The sequence below is a fragment of the Manacus candei genome, unplaced genomic scaffold (genome assembly GCF_025592945.1).
Source record: "Manacus candei isolate 608988 ecotype Guabito, Panama unplaced genomic scaffold, ASM2559294v1 h1tg000015l, whole genome shotgun sequence".
NCBI classification, from domain to species: Eukaryota; Metazoa; Chordata; class Aves; order Passeriformes; family Pipridae; genus Manacus; species Manacus candei.
In genome coordinates this window covers 20,333,715-20,351,342 of record NW_026138063.1, presented here as the reverse complement: position 1 = coordinate 20,351,342, position 17,628 = coordinate 20,333,715, and the positions used below count along the sequence as shown (strand labels likewise).

The 17,628-nt window shown below is 41.1% G+C and overlaps 1 protein-coding gene across 1 annotated transcript; it reads left to right on the top strand.

Annotated features, from left to right (window-relative positions):
• The first annotated feature begins 11,998 nt into the window (after positions 1-11,998).
• On the top strand, positions 11,999-17,615 carry MRPS22 (mitochondrial ribosomal protein S22). Its single transcript, XM_051781257.1, has 8 exons — positions 11,999-12,137; positions 12,314-12,474; positions 13,216-13,380; positions 14,559-14,702; positions 15,179-15,262; positions 16,201-16,346; positions 17,055-17,163; positions 17,440-17,615. The coding sequence occupies exons 1-8, from the start codon at positions 12,038-12,040 to the stop codon at positions 17,530-17,532; spliced, it is 1,002 nt and encodes a 333-aa protein (XP_051637217.1). The 5' UTR covers positions 11,999-12,037; the 3' UTR covers positions 17,533-17,615.
• The last annotated feature ends 13 nt before the right edge of the window (positions 17,616-17,628 follow it).

Below are 17,628 nucleotides of genomic sequence, written 5' to 3'. Positions count from 1 at the left end.
ATTCAAATCCATGTATCTTTATGCAGACCTTGCCCACATATATCCACATTTCTAGCACATGCATTGCTATTTCTTTTCCCTATTATTTTATATAATTGTGTGTTAAATGCAATTGTGACCTACTTGGGATGGTCTTATTTGCCTACAAAAGGTAGAACTTACACAGTTATACACCCTGAGGGCTTTGGGATTCCAACAGATGTGGCAAACCATAGCATTTCTCCCCAAGAGCAAGCACTTCCTGCCCACATTCCACTGTCCCCAGGAATATCAAAACTAGGTTCCAACTTGCTAATACAAAACGAGAAAGACTTTTCACATTTTCATTTAAGAGAAGAAACCCAAAAAGTCTTTATCTTCTTGTAGTTCAAATAATGACTCCAGATGTTTAAACCAACCAATTGGGGCTGTATTTTTATAGCCATGGTCTGCCCAAAGCACCTTGGGAAGGTTCCATACGTGTGCTGATGGGAACAACAACTCTTGTCACAATAGTACCACATTTGTGGCCTGTCTTTTTTTACTTTTGGGTCTGTTTGTGGAACATGCAGCACAAAGGGCCTCTAATTCTGGCACAGATTTCTGGGAATACAGGACAGCAAAAACTACAAAAGAAGAGAGGGTGAAGGTGCCATTGCAGTTATGACTGGGGCATTCTAAGCATGGACATGAAGTTCAAATCATCCAGAAGGGATTAGGAGACCAGACTGTTTACCATATAAGAGAAAAATGCAAAGAGTTTTTAATAACCATTTTTTCATGGTGTAACTGCATTTTGACAACAATATAATTTTGTTAAAATATCATAAGAATAGTTTATTATCTTACAGCATTCCTTCAAAATCTAAACTGAGTTCCAGAGAGCTGTACCAGATAATTAACATCAGAACAGTATCCATCTGTTGTCCTTCCTGGACACCTTGATTTACCACCATTCCTATCTAAATTACAGTATAGTAACTTTGTTTTCTTGTATGTTACATTTCTAGATATTTTTATATGTTATAGCAGACAAAACCTTTAAAATATTTTAAATTTTTTTTCATTTACTCTGTCTTTATTGCCATGAAACAGGCCTTCAGCCAGAGTAGATTCTTGTATATCATAAATTTCAACAAGGGTTTTTCATCTTGCATCTTACATCAGCTATTTTTGCTATGCATTTAGGAAATTACCAAAAATCCTATGTATGTCTTCTAGAAAGGAGAGAAAGCATAATTATCTCTTTCTAATTATTGCACTTTGGCTTCCTTGGAATATTTTTTAGCATCAAGATTTGTTTATGTTCACTGATACATTGGTTAAGTTTATTCTTCATTTATTTTAATTTTATGTTCCAAGGATATTTTACTGAACACTCCCTGTAAGACCTTCAACTGGCCACCCACATCCTGAAATTTTCTCTCTACCTAATCCTGCCTTATGTCATAACACAGCAAATATATATATATATATATTTACAAAATACATTTCTTCTAGCAAAATATACATGGTATTCTGTATGTTATTTCAGAAAGTTTGTGTAGCACTGCCCAGTGTGTGTGTACAGAAGTGTTAACCCCTGCAAGAATATACACAGAGCTATTGTTGAAAATTTTCATTAAAACTTTGTAAAGGAAGTCCATCTGCCACAGCTCAGGATGTCCTGTTTCTGTGAGGGACTTGGGCTATTTCTTGGCCCTTTTCTCACTGCAAACATAAGTAGGAGATTTGAGAGCATTTAATCTTGCTCCTACTAAAACAAACTGATTTGGAAAGGGTGTTTTGAGGAGTTTTCCCCCCCACCTGGGAATCCTGAGGCACGGACACCCCCTCAGACACAGCACACTTAGGTTTGTGTCCCCTGTTCTGGTGTCAGCAATGGGAAGGATGGGAGGGAAAATTCTTTCTGTAAGGATGGGATATAATCTGGTCATTGAGATAATCTCAAAACACAGCTGTTGTTCCCAAGCAGTGTCTTTCAAGGCAAAGCCCTGGGGGCTCCTGGCAGTGGTGTGGGCTGAGTCCCTCCCCTGAGTGCCTGCAGAGCAGCAGTGCCTGTGAGTGCCCACACTGGGGCCTCAGCACCTCCAGCCACCAAGGGATGGGCATGTTCCTCTCCTGCCAGAGGGAAGGAACAGAGAGCCTTGCCTTCTGAAGTACTGGGGATGTCATTTGGGCATATATCTGCTCATAACATAGAGCTGCTTGTTTAATGAGCCTGATTGCTTTGTAAGAGGATAGAGGCAGCTCTGTGGCTAGTCTGGATTCTGATTTTATTTTGAATTAATGAAAAAAACCCAGAATGTTTAAACCTCAGGAAAATTTTGTCATGACTGATTGGATATATTTGTTTTACCTTAGTACTGCTCTCCAAAACGTTCAGTTTTAATTTTACAGTTGATCAGTTTGCAAACTGCAGAAAGTCCCAAATCTCATTTCCACTAAGCAAGGGCTTGTCCTTATTCATGTTCCTCACTGAGAAATAAAAGATTATAGCCATCAGAGGTAATAGTTTACCCCTACACACGGTGGTTCTGAGTACCCAAAGCAAAATGTTTTCAGTGGGGACTGAAAACATTTCAGTGGGGACCCAACCAAACAAAACTAAATGCCACAGGGACATGCCCTTCTACCAGAAAAAGAAGAGGAGGAGAGAGAGGGACAATGGGTGGAAAAAAGGAAGTGCACGAGGGGTCAAAAATGTCAAAATAAAGCACCAGTGGGGAACATGGAGCAGAGACAAATAGCAAAATAGAAACAGGGGTGGAGAAGGGTCATTAACAAAGGCCCTAAACATCTTAGTTTCCCATTCAGGCTTTTTTCCCTGATGGAATGACTGCTGGTGTTTATCACAAGACAGCAATGGATGCTGCATTAGGATGGAGAAGACAATGAAATAAAGCTGTCTGCTCATGCCATGCCTCTCCTTTGAGCACAGAAAGCAGCACTGCCTGTGAGAAGAGAAAGAATGAGACAGTGCTGCTTCATCCTACACTCACAGATCCTACGGTACAGCAGGAACCACAGGCCAGCACAGTCCCTCCATCTCATGAGAGCATAACATGGAACAGCCTTTTAATCCAGCCAGAGGCAGAGGCAGCCTTTCTGCCCTACTAAAAACACACCAATGGGCAGGAGGAATGTCACATTCTGTAGTATCTTAGGGATAATGCCCCTCTGTAACACTCTTGGTGGGTCCCCATCATTGCAAACCTCCCTCTTGTTTGTACAGCAATAATACAGTAAATGCAAAGTTGTACAGAGACTCATAAAGGCATCTCATAATTTCATTCTTCTAACAATTATTTCTGCCTGCACTTCCCAAAAGTGAGATAATTAACTGACAAACACAGGGCACTCTTTTATCTTGAGCAAAAGTGACCCACATAGACTAGCTAAGAGAGAGACCTAAAGCAGTGAGGCAGAGGTAGGATGTGAGATGGAAAAGTAATAACACATGACCAAACCCACTCAGCCCTTCCCTTAAAGAACCTGTGCAGGAACGGGCCCTTTTCCATAACATGTCAGCTTGGGTAAGATCAGTGCCTTTGAAACCACCTCTTTTAAAGTCATCCAAAAGCAATCAAATGCTGACAAAATAACAAGTGGCAGCACTGGTTGTATTCAAGATGACTTTTTAGCACAGAATAAGGATATAAGGTGGCCATTCCTACCCAACACCTTTTGCTTTTACCTAATTTTTAAAATTTCCATCCTCATCATTGTTGTGACAGTGAATAAAAGGTTATTTGAGGAGAGAGAAGAGGCCAACACTCCCACTGTCATTCCTTCCTTCCAGTTCTAAGGCAAAGAGCATGTTGATGATGTTGGGAACTGAAAATTCTCTCTGTTGATAGATTAATCGATTGCAGAGCTTTCTAGTACACCAAAAAAACGAGTAAATGTTCTACTCACCTGTCCAACTCATTAGGAAATGTTCCCCATGCACTCATAATGCAGGAAAAAAGAATGTTTGCAAAGTTTTTAGAGTGTAAAAATCGAGCATTTACACATTTCAATTGTTTTCATAATAAAAGGGCAATATTACAAATATTTTTGAAAGATGAGGATTCTCTCGTGTTGAGAGACTTTTGCTACTGCCATTGCCGTGTATGACATACAGCCATACATTGCCATCTAGCGTCCGAGGCCATACCGGGACTAACCTGACAACTTGGGAAGGATATTCCAAATTATTTCACAATAACAAACGCGGATTAGTCTTATTTTTCATAAATTTTCAGAAACAGTACAATAAATGATAAAACAATCGCATCCAGTAGTTGGAAAGGCAGATACTATTCTGAACTACCTTTTTTTCATCTTTCTGTTTTTGAGTAGCACTGAGGAAATTATTATGAGAAAGCAAAAGAATGTCTGACTATAAAGCAAGCATCATTTAACCATAATTAGTAGGACATATAATCATATTCAGAGAACATTGCACATATTGTACCAGCATTTAGAAATTTGCCTGGGCCTACAGTAAAAAAAAAAAGAGAGGAGAGGAGGGGGAAAAAGAGTGAACAACCAGTTAAAATGATGCTTTGTTTTAAGGGTAAATATTCAGTCCTCTGGGTTGAAATGTGCACAGAAAATGCAGAGTTGATTTTGGACTCACTTATTGAAAGCCCTCCAAGCAATAGCCTGCTTAATTTGAAAGTATCAATCAAAAATTCCTCTGCTTAATTATAAAGTAAATGGTACTTAGGTTGGAAGGAATTCTGCTGCAACAGAGCATACGGGGAAAATGAAGTGATCTGCAAAACTGTACTGTAAAAAAAATCCCAGTGGATTGGCTGCATCGCAGTAACACCTTGCAAGGTTTAGGAGATCTCTGTGCTGTTGCAGAGACTCAAAGGGGACAGAATTCAACTTGCTTTTCCATGCAACAAATATGCTCCCTTTCAGAGTTAGATCCTGAATTTACCTGTGTCCCAAAGTGTTGTGCTTTTAATCAAAATTCAGAAGAAAATAATTGACTCTGTTTAGGGACTGTCATGAAGACCAGAATGTTTTCAGCAAGTGAAACAGCCCAAGGGAGGGCTTGAACTGAGGGAGAAGGATAGGATCAATTTTGGCCAGTTATAAAACAGTATCTTGAGGGTGTAGTTACCTGAAGCACTGTGACACAATCTGGAGGCTTGCTGATATCAAAAGGAGAAGATCCTGCTTCCATTCTTTTTCCTTGAGAGGCTCTGGCTCCCATTAGACCCTTCTGTGACTTGATTCAGCTCAAAAACCTAAAAGAAAATTATTCATTGTTTCCACTTGGATAATAAGCTGAGATTGTTTATGAAAAGATATGATGTGTGTGTATGGAGTGGGTGTAAGGGAAGGAATTAGAGGCAGGCAGCCCAGAGGGGGTGAATAAAAGCAAGGACCAACATATTCCCATTTTGCCGTGCAGTTGTAAAACAAAAAGTATCTAACAAGATACAAACGTTTGGACTTCTAGCACTTTTAGCTTTTCATCTTTATTTTCAATCTACTGGAAATCATCTGGTGACATCTCGTGCTCTACTCAGACAGTTTGTCCAAAAATGGATGGGAATATTCCTATTAACTCTAGTGGGTAACCTAATAAATGTCAAAAGGATTATTTGGAAATAAATGAGGAAAATAGTCTTATAACTATTTGAACAAATTAATTCTATTTCTGCTTTTGTTTCTTGGTTTTTCTTGATTTGCTTGGGTAGAAAGAAAGTAACAAGAACAAATGCAACTTGAAACTGTTCTTGTGAGACAGGCTCTTCACTAAAGAGCTTCTGTGAGATAAAAATATCTTTTAATTTCTGAGCCTTTTCTTTCACTTACTTGATTAGGAAGAGAAGATATTGTCAATTTATGTGTTGTTTGTACTGAAGAGCACAGCTGGTTTAGCTCCTCTGTCAGACCCCCCAGGATCCTGTCTTTATAATGACTTTTTTAAACACATAGTGGGTTTGCCTAAGCAAATGCAATTTGTATTGCATTCTGCACCCAAAGGATAGAATAAGAAAAAAACCCAGAACCACCCCCCCCAGCAACCACCCCTCCAGTGCCACCTTTAGAAGAGAGGGGATTCTGTGTTAAATGGTGTGATATGGGTAGGAAATAGATTAAAAAAAGTTGGCCTTATCATGCAGGCTATTTAAATATATAATAGCAAGCCAAAGGTACACATTGCCCATCTCAACAACAACAAAGGAAATTAAATTATACTGTACATAGCAAACTACAGGAGCTTCTTTCAAGAAAAAAATAATTTGGGGAAAGAAGAAAGAGGAAACAAGGTGACAAAGCAAATCCTAATAAATCCTGATGAATTCAAAGTAATATGAAAACAGGAAGGCTGTGGGGCAATATGATGAACAATTAGGAGATCTAAAGAAAAATAATTGCATAAGCCTGAAGAAGTGAAATTGCAAAAGAATCTCAGAGACAGATGGAGTCTGAGAAGCAAAAAGAACTTGAGAAGGGAATGGCTGCAGTTAAAAGTGATGTCTTGGCATCACTAAGCAGCAAGATGGCTACTGGGAGGTAACTTCTAACTGGGAAAAAATAGGCAAACAAACAAAATTATAGAAACTGAACCAGTTTTGGGAAAAAAAAATATCTATCTAACTGTAACAAGTCATCAACAGATAAATATATTGACCTGCTTTGGAATAACTGAAGAATGAAGTGGTTGCCTGTTAATAAAACCAAATATTACAAGAAAAGGATGAAAGAACCCAAATTTTGCAGTTACTGTTGAGTAGGTACTAGAGCAGTTTATAACTAGGAGGATGTGCTTCTGTGTAATGTAAATTCATTTATAAAATAATTAAATTAAAAACCATAAAATGATACAATAGTCCTGATGAAACTTGGATTTAAAAAAGCAGGAAAATCAGACCTCCAGGCTTCTTTGGGAGAGTGACAAAACATCACAAAGTGTAACTAGTAGACACATGTGATTTGGGTTTTTATGAAGCCTTTGACAACAGGCAATACACATAACACACATCCAGGTTTAATCTGGACAGTTCAGAGTTCAGAGGATTCTGTCAGGTGTTAGATTTCAGGAAAAACCAGATAAAAGAACAATTATAAGAAAAAGGTATTGACTACTTGTGCCAGCAACAGGAGAGAAGGGAAATATTATAACTAACCCTTGAATGAAATGGAGAGTGCCATCTTCTCTAACTGTTCTGTCCCCAGAGAACAAAGCAAACCCACGAACCTGTGAGGATCATTGCTCTGTCCTTCTACTGTGGAAGTAAAGGGATCAGATCCATCCCAGCCTGCCCACATGAAACAGTTTATGCTGGACTGGTTTAGTTCACAATGCCCTGGCAAGTGCTTGGATTCAGAAGGACAGGACTCGAAACAGTTATGGACTATAGAGGGAGGTTAAAAAACTATTAAGAATGGGGAAAACAACAATTACTCAAGCCCTATCTTACTCTGAATAATACTAAATATGTACTATTATTTTTTCCTTGGTAAGTATTTTTAAAAGATAAGTATTACAAAAGAAGAAAGGAATAATAAGATTTGTTTGAAAAATAAGGACTCAATTCAGAGCTTGCTGAAGTTAGGGAAGGACTTTAATGGGCTTTGGCTCAAGCCCTTATAGTGTAGCAAAGAAAACAATATAAACTGAAGTGGGATTTATATCCCTACTATAAATAATGTATGTAATCTCAGCTACTGGAGACAGTCTTTGTATATATCTAATTTATCATTATTAAAGTGAGATTATGGCAGCTTTATGCGAGACAGAGGCAAATCTGGGTCATTAATGAAAGGAGTTCATTTACATGATCCACTGGAACTCCTCAGGCACTTCCATCCCTGACGTTCGGCCCTCACTCCTGCCCCGCCGTGGCGCACAGGAACACAGCACATGTGCACAGAGGAAGTGTGGCTGAAACCAGGCTGAACAGCAGAAATAAAGGGCACGGACAATCCTTTTGGTTTTGTTGGTTTTCCTTCAAATGGGAAATACAAAGGTCAAATAGTCAAGGCACAAATAAAACCTCGAGGGATATTTGCTTTTCAACCTCTGCTGACTGTTGGCACTTGCCAAAATGGAGAGTGTTGAAGAAACAACTTTGCATAATGTTCCCTCTCACTAAGGATATTTACACCAGTAACAGAAGGCAGCTGGTCCCTCAGGATGATAATGCTGCAGCTGAACTCAATTGCTGTATTTTCAGTGGGCATCTCAGTTATTATTTGTAAAAATGGGCTTTGTCCAGCAGAACCACCCATAACTCTGCCTTCAGAGGTGGATTTGGCCCAGCAGCCTAGGCCAGAGTTCTACAGCCACACTGATCTGTCCCTGCTGCCAAGTACCCACAGGAAATCTGAAAATTAAACAGCTTCAGACAACTATATGGTCTTTGAGATAGAAAACAGCCACTCTGAAGTATGAGCAAAGGCTTATGCATCATCACCATCATCATCCAAGGAGTTACACAGGCTCGGGTTGGCAACACAAATCCATGGCCACAGACCTTAAAAGACAATTCCAGATAAAATAATCCTCTCTTCGTTAAACAAAATAAACTGATAAATAAGATGCTTGCAGGCAATGTGCCTGAAAATAGGCAACCATATTGCACATGACCACCCCAACAATTTTACAAAAAAATACTGACTCCCTCAATGTACATGGGGGAACAAACCCAAACATGTGTAATGTATTATCCCTTTAAAGGCTAAGCTGATGATATAAGAGAGTTTGTGTCACCTCTCTTATTTCAGCTCTCTGTGCCTTCTCTGTAAAAAAACAATTTATCCATGCAGGTTTAGTAAAAAGAGCTTCCAGCCTGGTCCATTGTGTCCCTCAGAAAAATGTTCCAGAGGATTGCCAGAGTGTTTCTTATCAGGAACAAGAGAATCAGCCATCAATTTTAAAAGGGTCATGTCATCAAGTGGGGGCATGTTCACAGCCTGCCTGAGTTCACTCTGTTTATCCTTATAACGAATGGATGCACAGTTACCAAACCTTACATTTTGTATTTTTCACTGGATTTTTTTCCAAAAAGAATTCTTTCTTCCAAACAACTATTACTACTAATTTGACATATTTATTACTCAGAAAGACTGGTAAACTATAGCTCCTTATTTTATCAACTAAATAGGCAAAGCCCCTCCTTTGCCTTCCCTTTCCCTGAGATGTTAATCAACTGGTTCACTCCCAGCAGCCATCTGATCCTTTTGCTCTCCTGAAACTACCAGCAAAAAGGAAATTAATGCCAACTGGGCAGATGATTTGGTATTGACACTTTTCCAATAGAATCCAGACTTGAACCACCAATGTGTTCCACAGGGGACATTCACCCATCCATCAGATGGTTGTAAGTCTCCAACAGCAACTGTCTTGGGATGCATTCAAAATAATAACAAAAGCTAAGAAAGATTCTTTATTTCATTATCAGTTTTTACACCACTGATTCTTCAAGGTGGTTTTATACCAATATAAAACATCCTACTTAAAATTGTTACTCCAGTACAAAAATAAACCACAAATAAAATATAACCAATCTATTCAATATAAATTGATACTACTTTATAAGTTATATTAACCTGCTATACTCCCATCTACAGTACAGTTAGTTAATATTTCCTTTCATCCCACCAGACAAAAAGGTTAATCCTCACACCAGCTGTTACTACTCCAGTACAGAATGAATGTGAATTTAACCTCTCTTGGATATAGCCCAACAAATTCTGTTGTTTTTCTAAGCACTTCTGTAAATTAAAATGGACATTGGCTTGCCATCCAAATTCATGAACAGGTCTGAAGTGGCTTTTAGGCAAGTGGCCAAATAACTTCCCAATTCCCTTATAGGGTATAGCTCTCACTCCAGAGATCTTCCATGCAAGAATTGAAAAACAACACCTTCTCCATTTCCTCAAAGTTATCTTTCATTTTCTTAGTATTATTTAAATAAATTCTGCACAAAATTACATTAAAATAATATTAAGGGTTCATTTGCCCTCTTCAGTTCTCAAGGATTTCAACTTAGCTGTAGCAATACAAATATGAGAATATGCCCTCCTGCAACCTTCCTGATGATGCAAACACCAGGATATTGAAAAAGTTGAAAATTAAATTCAATCCAGCACACGTGTTTGGATATTGCATAAGGCTGAGAAAAATAGGAATATCCCCAGGACAAAAAAGATCAATTACAAAAAACAAATGTATTTTTTTCAGCTGATGCTTAACTTCAATCTAATGAATACCAATATATGCAATAAAGTCTTCATTTTCTCTCAGACTTCAGCTGTTATTTTCAAAAGGAGCGTAATTTAGACTTTGATTTAGCAAAGCAACGAGCAAACCACTAAAGTTTAAAACAATTGGAAACCTACAGAATGTAAGTACATTACCTCTCTTTTCACATCTCCCCTCCTGGAGGTGAAATACTTCCTGTTTGAACAGGAAGTCATCAGCCAGGTTGCATCGATGTCTGTGGCTCTGAACATTTTAGAATTCAAAGCATTTTGGGGCCCTGAACAGAGACTTGGCTGCTGGTAACAGGATCATAGAATCACCAAGATTGGAAGAGACCTTAAAGACAAAATGGGTTTTCTTTCGGTTTCACACCCCCCTAATCGCCGTGTGTAAGACTGAAATTCTCAACAGAAGACACAGACCAGCCAGAGAAAATAAACTTCAAGTAACAATAAACTTTCAACCCCTTGAAATAGACCTGGTTATAAGAAATCAGTTATAGTCATAGAATGGTTTGGGGTGGGAGAGACCTTAAAGATCATCTTGCTCCAACCCCCTGCCATGGGCAGGGACACCTTCCACTAGACCAGGTGGCTCAGAGACCCATCCAACCTTGGACACTTCCAGGTATGGGACAGCCAAAGCTTCTCTGGGCAACCTGTACTAGCTCTGATCTGACATATTTATTGGGTATAAAATTCACCTTTGGCTTTATGCTTAAATACAGTTATATATTTTCCTTCCTTTACAAAAGCATTAAAGCTCCCTGAACACGAGGAGAGTGAACTCCTCACCCCCATGGCAGTGACACTTGTGGCCAGGCTGACGAGCCCAGCACAGCCCCGCACAGCACGGGTGCTCTCAGGCATGAACCACGCGAGTGCCAAAGCAGTACGCAGTGCCAGATGGGGTTTTTAATTTTGTGTAAATTACCACCGTGTTCCTCCCGCTCGGGCGGACCGCCCGGGAACCGGGGCAGGGAGCTGCTGTCACAGCGGGCAGGCGCTGCTGCAGCGCGCCCTCCTGCCGCCTGCACCTGCCCTGACCTCACGGCAGCTGCGGGTTAACAGCGGTTCAATCGCGACAGCGCCCACGAGGGACTCAACTCCACCTTTTTTCCTATCGCTTTTTTTTTCTCCGCTAAGGAAGGAGATTTGCCAGCCCGCAGCCCTACTCCGTCCCCTCGGCGGCTGAGGGAGCCGGCTGCCCCCTCGCTCCCGCTGTGCTCCCGCTGTCCCACAGCGGCAAGATGGGTTCCCGCCCTAACCTGCCCCTCACCTCCGCCTCGGCAGCCTTTAATAACACAAACGCACTGGGAGGACTTCAAACGACAAGGTTCTTACCCTTTCCCTCGGAGAAAATGCCGGAGGGCTGCGTGTCTCCCTCGCGCCAGGCAAAGGGGGATTTGTTCATCTTGGATAAGAGGAGACTGAGGGGAGACCTCATAGCAATCTACAGCTTCCTCGTGAGGGGAAGCGGAGGGGAGGGCACCGATCTCTGCTCTGTGGTGACCAGTGACAGGACCCAAGGGAACGGCATGAAGCTGTGTCAAGGGAGGTTTAGGCTGGATAAGAGGAAAGGGTTCTTCCCTCAGAGGGTGGTCGGGCAGGGGAATTGGCTGCCCAGGGCAGTGAGCACAGCACCAGGCCTAACGGAGCTCAAGGAGCGTTTGTACAACGCTCTCAGGCACGTGGTGGGATTCTTGGGGTGTCCCGTGCAGGGCCAAGAGCTGCACTCGATGATCCTTGTGGGTCCTTATGCTGTGATTCTATGACTCCATTTCCCGGCGCGCCTCAGCGGGGGCGGAGCCAGGGCAGGGCAGGGCGGGGCGTGTGTAAGATGGCGGCGCTGGGAGCTCGCGTCTCCTCGGCGGTGCCCGCGCGGCTGCGGGCGCTGTGGGGGTGGCACGCGCGGCGGGGGCTCGCGCAGGACGCGGGCGGTACGTGAGGGGGGAGGACCCCGGCCCGGGGACGGGGCTCGGGCGGCCCCGACCCGCGCGGTGCTGTGGGGAGGGAGGCGGGACGCGACGGGCGTGGGGGCGCGGGAGGAGGGGGTGGCCGTGGCCGTGGCCGTCCCCTCGCCCCCCGGTTAACCGCGGGTGCCCTCCGCCCGCAGAGGGAAAGGCCGCCAAGCCCCGGCCCGCCTTCACGGACGAGGCGGTTCAGGCGCTGCTCTACAAAATGACGGGGATCGACCTGCACAAGGTGTTCCGGCCCGTGAAGAAGGAGCTCAAGCCACCTCAGTACAAGCTGATGACCGAAGCTCAGCTGCAAGAGGTAGGCTGCTCTGCTTCCTTCGGAACTGAGTGTTGGCTTTAATAAAAGAGCTTGTAACAGCTCATACTTCTGTTTCCTTTATTGCTGCTTTTGAAAACATTTTGTTTTCTTGCCTTTGTTTCAGGTCATTCCCTAAAATAGCGTAAAACAGTGTTTCTTCACTTTAAATAACTTGTTTTGTTTAATGTTGCTCGATTTTTATGCAATATGAAGGAAATTGGATGCTTTTTTTCCCGTGAGTGACAGCTTCTCTTTATGATCCCATTATGCTTCCCAACTGTGTTAAATGTTTTATCAGATATCTAAATTATAGTCCTGGGATTCCTTTGACTACTTTCTTTTTCCTGTGGTCTGACTTGGTTTGGGGTGACAAAGAGGCCTGACTTGAGCCTGTTCTGGAGCCACAATCACAGCTATATACAGAATGTTAATTGTGGTTTATGATTTGGGGGAAAATTACCCTGGGAAAATACCTGAAATAAACGTGGGGTTTGCAATTTGTCCACTGAAGTTTTGGAACTTCCTCCAGCATTTTGCCCAGGTTTTAGTACTGGTAAATTGTTCATGTGTGATTCATCTACCTGGAGTCTGAATTAGTGTCTCCTTTCTCTTAACTGCTGGAGAAAAAAAAATTTTAAAAATACTTCTCTAAATGAAAATATTTGTTCCAAAATTGTATATTAGCTTTCCAATAGAATGATATTTTTAATTGTAAAATTACACTACTTTTTTTCTCCCAAGGCCACAAGAAAAGCCATTGAGGAAGCTAAAGAAAAACTAATCATGCCCCCTGTTTTGGATGAACGAGAGCCAATTGATGATGTCTTAGCAGAAGACAAATTCCTTGAAGGAACTGAAACTTCCAAATATGTATTTACAGATTTAACATACTCCACTCCACATCGTGTAAGTAACACAATTAAAAGTATTAATTTGCTTTCAAAGTAACCTTCAGGTTTTAATGAAAACGTAATTATATCAGTTTGCAAAAAGGCTGACGAGTTGTAAATTTAGTCTGGTACGAGGCAAGAGAGAAACATATATTTCTAAAAGCTTGCTTCTTACTGATAATGATAAATTAACTTCTATTACTCAAAAGCAGGCATGAGGGGAAGCTGTGGGGTAGTTAGTTATTTTATAAGCAGATGCTTGTGATATGCTAGGAGTACTGAGTTCTTCCATATTTCCTAGAAACCTTCTGTGAAATTGGAATATTTAGGACATAGGCTAAATATGTATTAAAGATGGAGCTCCTTCACAGTAGCAAAAATCTGGTGGAAAGCTGTGCAAAAGATGGATGAGTTCATGGGAAAGCTGTAAAGAAACAGCTGTCAAGTAGAATTATTGAGTATAGGGATAGAGTTTTCTTTGTCTAATGAAACATCTAGATGGTCTTTAAGTACCAGTAGGAAGAGGCTGGAAAGATTCTTAACAAACAGTTATGATTCTAAGAAGTCTCCATGGTTCCAGCATGCATGTAGTGATGGCCCTGTGAAAGGAATTGCCCACTCCTCCATCTGAGAGCTCTCCCCAGGAACCTGCTGTTTATTTTTCAGTGTATTGAAAGCTTTCCCTGCCCCAACAGACTTTCCCATCTGCTGCCCTAAATCAATTATGCTTGTGAACAGATCTGAGTATATGGTTTCACTTGTATTTTTTTTGTACTGCAGTTGCCCTTACTTGATTCTAGCACCTGCCTCTGAAACAAAGGTAAAGAAGTGCAAGACACTTGCATTTTTAATTTCATGTGTATTACTAAGTGGTAGAATCAGGCCAGCAGCAAGGCTAACTGCCTTGTCTGGGTATGACTTATGTTGTTCATCTAAACTTAACAGAGCTGTAGCTTTTAGTATAGGCACGTGCACAATAAAATGAAGGTGCAAATGTAGCACTTAATTAGCAGGTACCAAGGCAGAAATGATGAATCTGGCACATAGCAACAATCAGCTAGAAACTGGCATTATTGGTGGGAGTTAGGTATTGAAGGGCTTTGACAAATAATCTTTCTTTATAGTGGTTCTGGCTACGAAGACAGAAGGCTTTGGGAGATAATGCTCTTTTATTTAATTTTACCTTATTTTTAGGAACGTTTCATTGTCGTTAGAGAACCAAATGGTGTGTTGAGAAAAGCCACCTGGGAAGAACGGGACAGAATGATACAGATATTCTTCCCAAGGGAAGGGCGCAGAGTTATTGCCCCAGCGCTGTTCAAGGATGAAAACCTTGGGGTAGGTTCCTCCTCAGTTTGAAAACTGGTTATTTTTACTTAACTGTGCTCTGTTACTGGGCAGAGGAGCTATGAATAAGCCACTCTATGTGCTTTAAGCTGCTTAAATTCTGTTTTCAGCAATTGCTTATCATTGTAACTTAGTTAAAATACTCACAGTAAAGTTCCAGGTTAGGTCCAGGTAAATCCTGGATAGGTATAAACACTGTGTCATACTAGAAGGCCACATTTAATTGTTATGCATTGATGATATTGTACATTTAATCTGAAAATGTGACCTGGTGTTTCAGAAACAAAAATCAAGGATCACTGTATTAATGTCAAGGCAATTACGGTACTTCTGTGCATTTTATCTTTCAATTAAGGGGTTACTCACTGTAAGTGTTGCTCAGAACAGAATGTTGTGGCTGCTGTTTTGATTTTGGAGAGTTGGAATGGTGTGATACAGAATCTCCTGAATTTGAACTGTTGTTTCAGAATGTGTTTCAGCAAGACCGTCACGAAGATGTCCTTAACATGTGCATTGCTCAGTTTGAGCCAGATTCACCTGACTATATCAGAGTGAGTTCACTTGTCATTTTTCTAGTAAAAAAAAAAAATAGTGAAGAACTGTTAGGGTTTGTCTTGTAAACACAAATATTATCTGGGGCTCACAGGTCTTTTTTCCCCTCCATATAGATTATCAGTTATCCTTCTGATGAGTTTTGGGGTTTATTTTTATGCAGAAAAGTAAACCAGAATTCTGTTTAAGTAATTTTCAACAGGATAGAAAAATACCACATATGCAAAAAAAATAGTCTTTGTGCAGATATTTTTATTATCTAAACAGAATTGATGATAACATGCCTAAGGGGCCGTGAGCAGAGTTGTGCTGCTGGAGTCATGGTAACTGCTCTGTTAGGATTTAAAAGGACCAGTTAGATAACTGAAAGTGCACTTTGAGAGAGAGCACTGTACACAAAGGATGACTTTTGACAAAGACCAGGTGCAAAAATGTAGTTCTAGCTGAACTATTTAAAGTTAGTAGCTGTAGCTGCTGGTAATATGTTAGTCTGCAGTTGCTTTTAAAATGTTTACTACTCTTTACTCTGTAATAATCTCAGTTGTCTGAGAAACTGTAACTTCTGTTAGGTAATTTTTCAAGGACCTTTTCTTCAAAGGAAAGTTTCACTTCTTTGCTCTAGCATTTTTCACCTTAAAGAGCAGATTACAGCTTGACAGCAGTGCACTGAAGGTCGAGGTTATGTCCCTGCCTCCCCAGATGTTCAGGACATAACTAGAATTTAGCTTCCTTTTACCATAAAGGTGCCTGTGCCTAAATACTAAGAACTGGGCTGTTACCCTGAATTGTAAGATGCATAAGGCTTTAAGGTAGCATGGTTCAGTCTGTGGCTTTAGGGAAAGAGAAAATAGGTTAAAAACTCTGAGAGAGGTAGAGGGGAAGACCTGCCATGAAGCTGCAGTTGTGTGAGTGAGACTGAAACCGTCCCTGGGTGCAGGTTCATCATCGCACGTACGAGGACATCGACAAACGCGCCAAGTACGACCTGCTGCGCTCCACCAGGCACTTCGGGGGCATGGTGTGGTACCTGCTCAGCAGGAGGAGAACAGATGGCTTACTGATAGATATGATCAACAGAGACCTGTAAGTACTGTGTGATGCTTACTGATCCTGCTTATCCCAGCAAATAGAAAACAAGCACCACTGGTCAAAAATAATAGTTCTGTAAGGTGTAGAAAAGTTTTCATTTGCAGGAAAACTCAGGCTGGCTCGAAGCGTTGGCTGTACAGGTGCTGTTTGCTGTGTGGAGGCACTAACTGCAGGGCATGAAGTTGTGGGGTACTAAACTCAGTTTCTGCAGAAACAGACCTTTTGGAGTTGTTGGGGTTTTATTTTTGTTTCCCATGTAATTGTCAGAACACTTTCAGCCCTGGGCAGTGCTGATCTTAAACATGCTAGTTACTGCAGTCTGTGTTCAGAAGCTCCCCTTTGGTACAGTTGCTCCACTATTTGTTATGGGGTAATTAATTTTATTTTACAGATAGATAGATTTCAGGTGTATTACTGCTGAGCAGGGCACCAGGCTTCAACTGCACTCTGGCTAGATTTAGGTACTTCTCCTGGTGCACTGTGGTGTTCATGTGCTTCTGGCCTTCCTTCTCATGAAGGGGCTGCTGCAGATGATGGGCTGCCCATTGCCCTGTTCACCTATTGCAGTGACTGGATACTCAGTGAAAGCAGCACTTTATGACAGCCTGTGCTGTGCCAAGTACATCACAATATACACTTCCTCTGTAGACTCTTAATGATTAAGAGACAGTAATTGCTACAAATGAGCCTTAATTTTTTTAGGCTGGATGATGCTACCAGTTTAATTACACTGTATCATATGCTACATCCTGAATGTCAGTCAGCAAAAGAAGCTGAAGAAGGGAAACTTAAAGGAGTTGATCTGATCAAGGTATGCTTTTCTGCTTTAAGCTACTTTAACTACAGAGGAGAAAGCTTTTAAACAGCAGAACCCATTTAGTAGCCTAAATTTCTTACCTTAAGAAGCAGATATTTAACTAGAACTGTTCTGCATGCTATGTTTGGTGTATTTTAATATATATATATATATATGTATCTGCACCAGGATTTCAGCTGTAGGTGGCTGATCTGCCACTGGCATGATGAAATCTCATTGTGCAACTCTGCTGTTAACTGTACATTAATCTCTCTCCTGCCATGGTTGCAGGTGTTTGTGAAAACTGAATCCCAGAGAGAAGGCTACATCCAGCTGGCCTTGCAGGCTTATGAAGAAGCAATGGCTACTTCTACAGCTTCGTGAAATAAACGGCAGCTCATCCTAAGTTTTAAGTCTGTTTATCAACATTCTCTGTACAGGATTTCACAATAAATACAATAAACTGACTGTTCTGGATTT

Bases quoted from the DNA above. Each gene is read 5' to 3' on its own strand.
- MRPS22 (XM_051781257.1), top strand. From the start codon at position 12,038: ATGGCGGCGCTGGGAGCTCGCGTCTCCTCGGCGGTGCCCGCGCGGCTG. The intron at 12,138-12,313 runs GTACGTGAGGGG...CTCCGCCCGCAG, and splicing joins GCTCGCGCAGGACGCGGGCG to AGGGAAAGGCCGCCAAGCCC. The intron at 15,263-16,200 runs GTGAGTTCACTT...CCCTGGGTGCAG, and splicing joins ATTCACCTGACTATATCAGA to GTTCATCATCGCACGTACGA.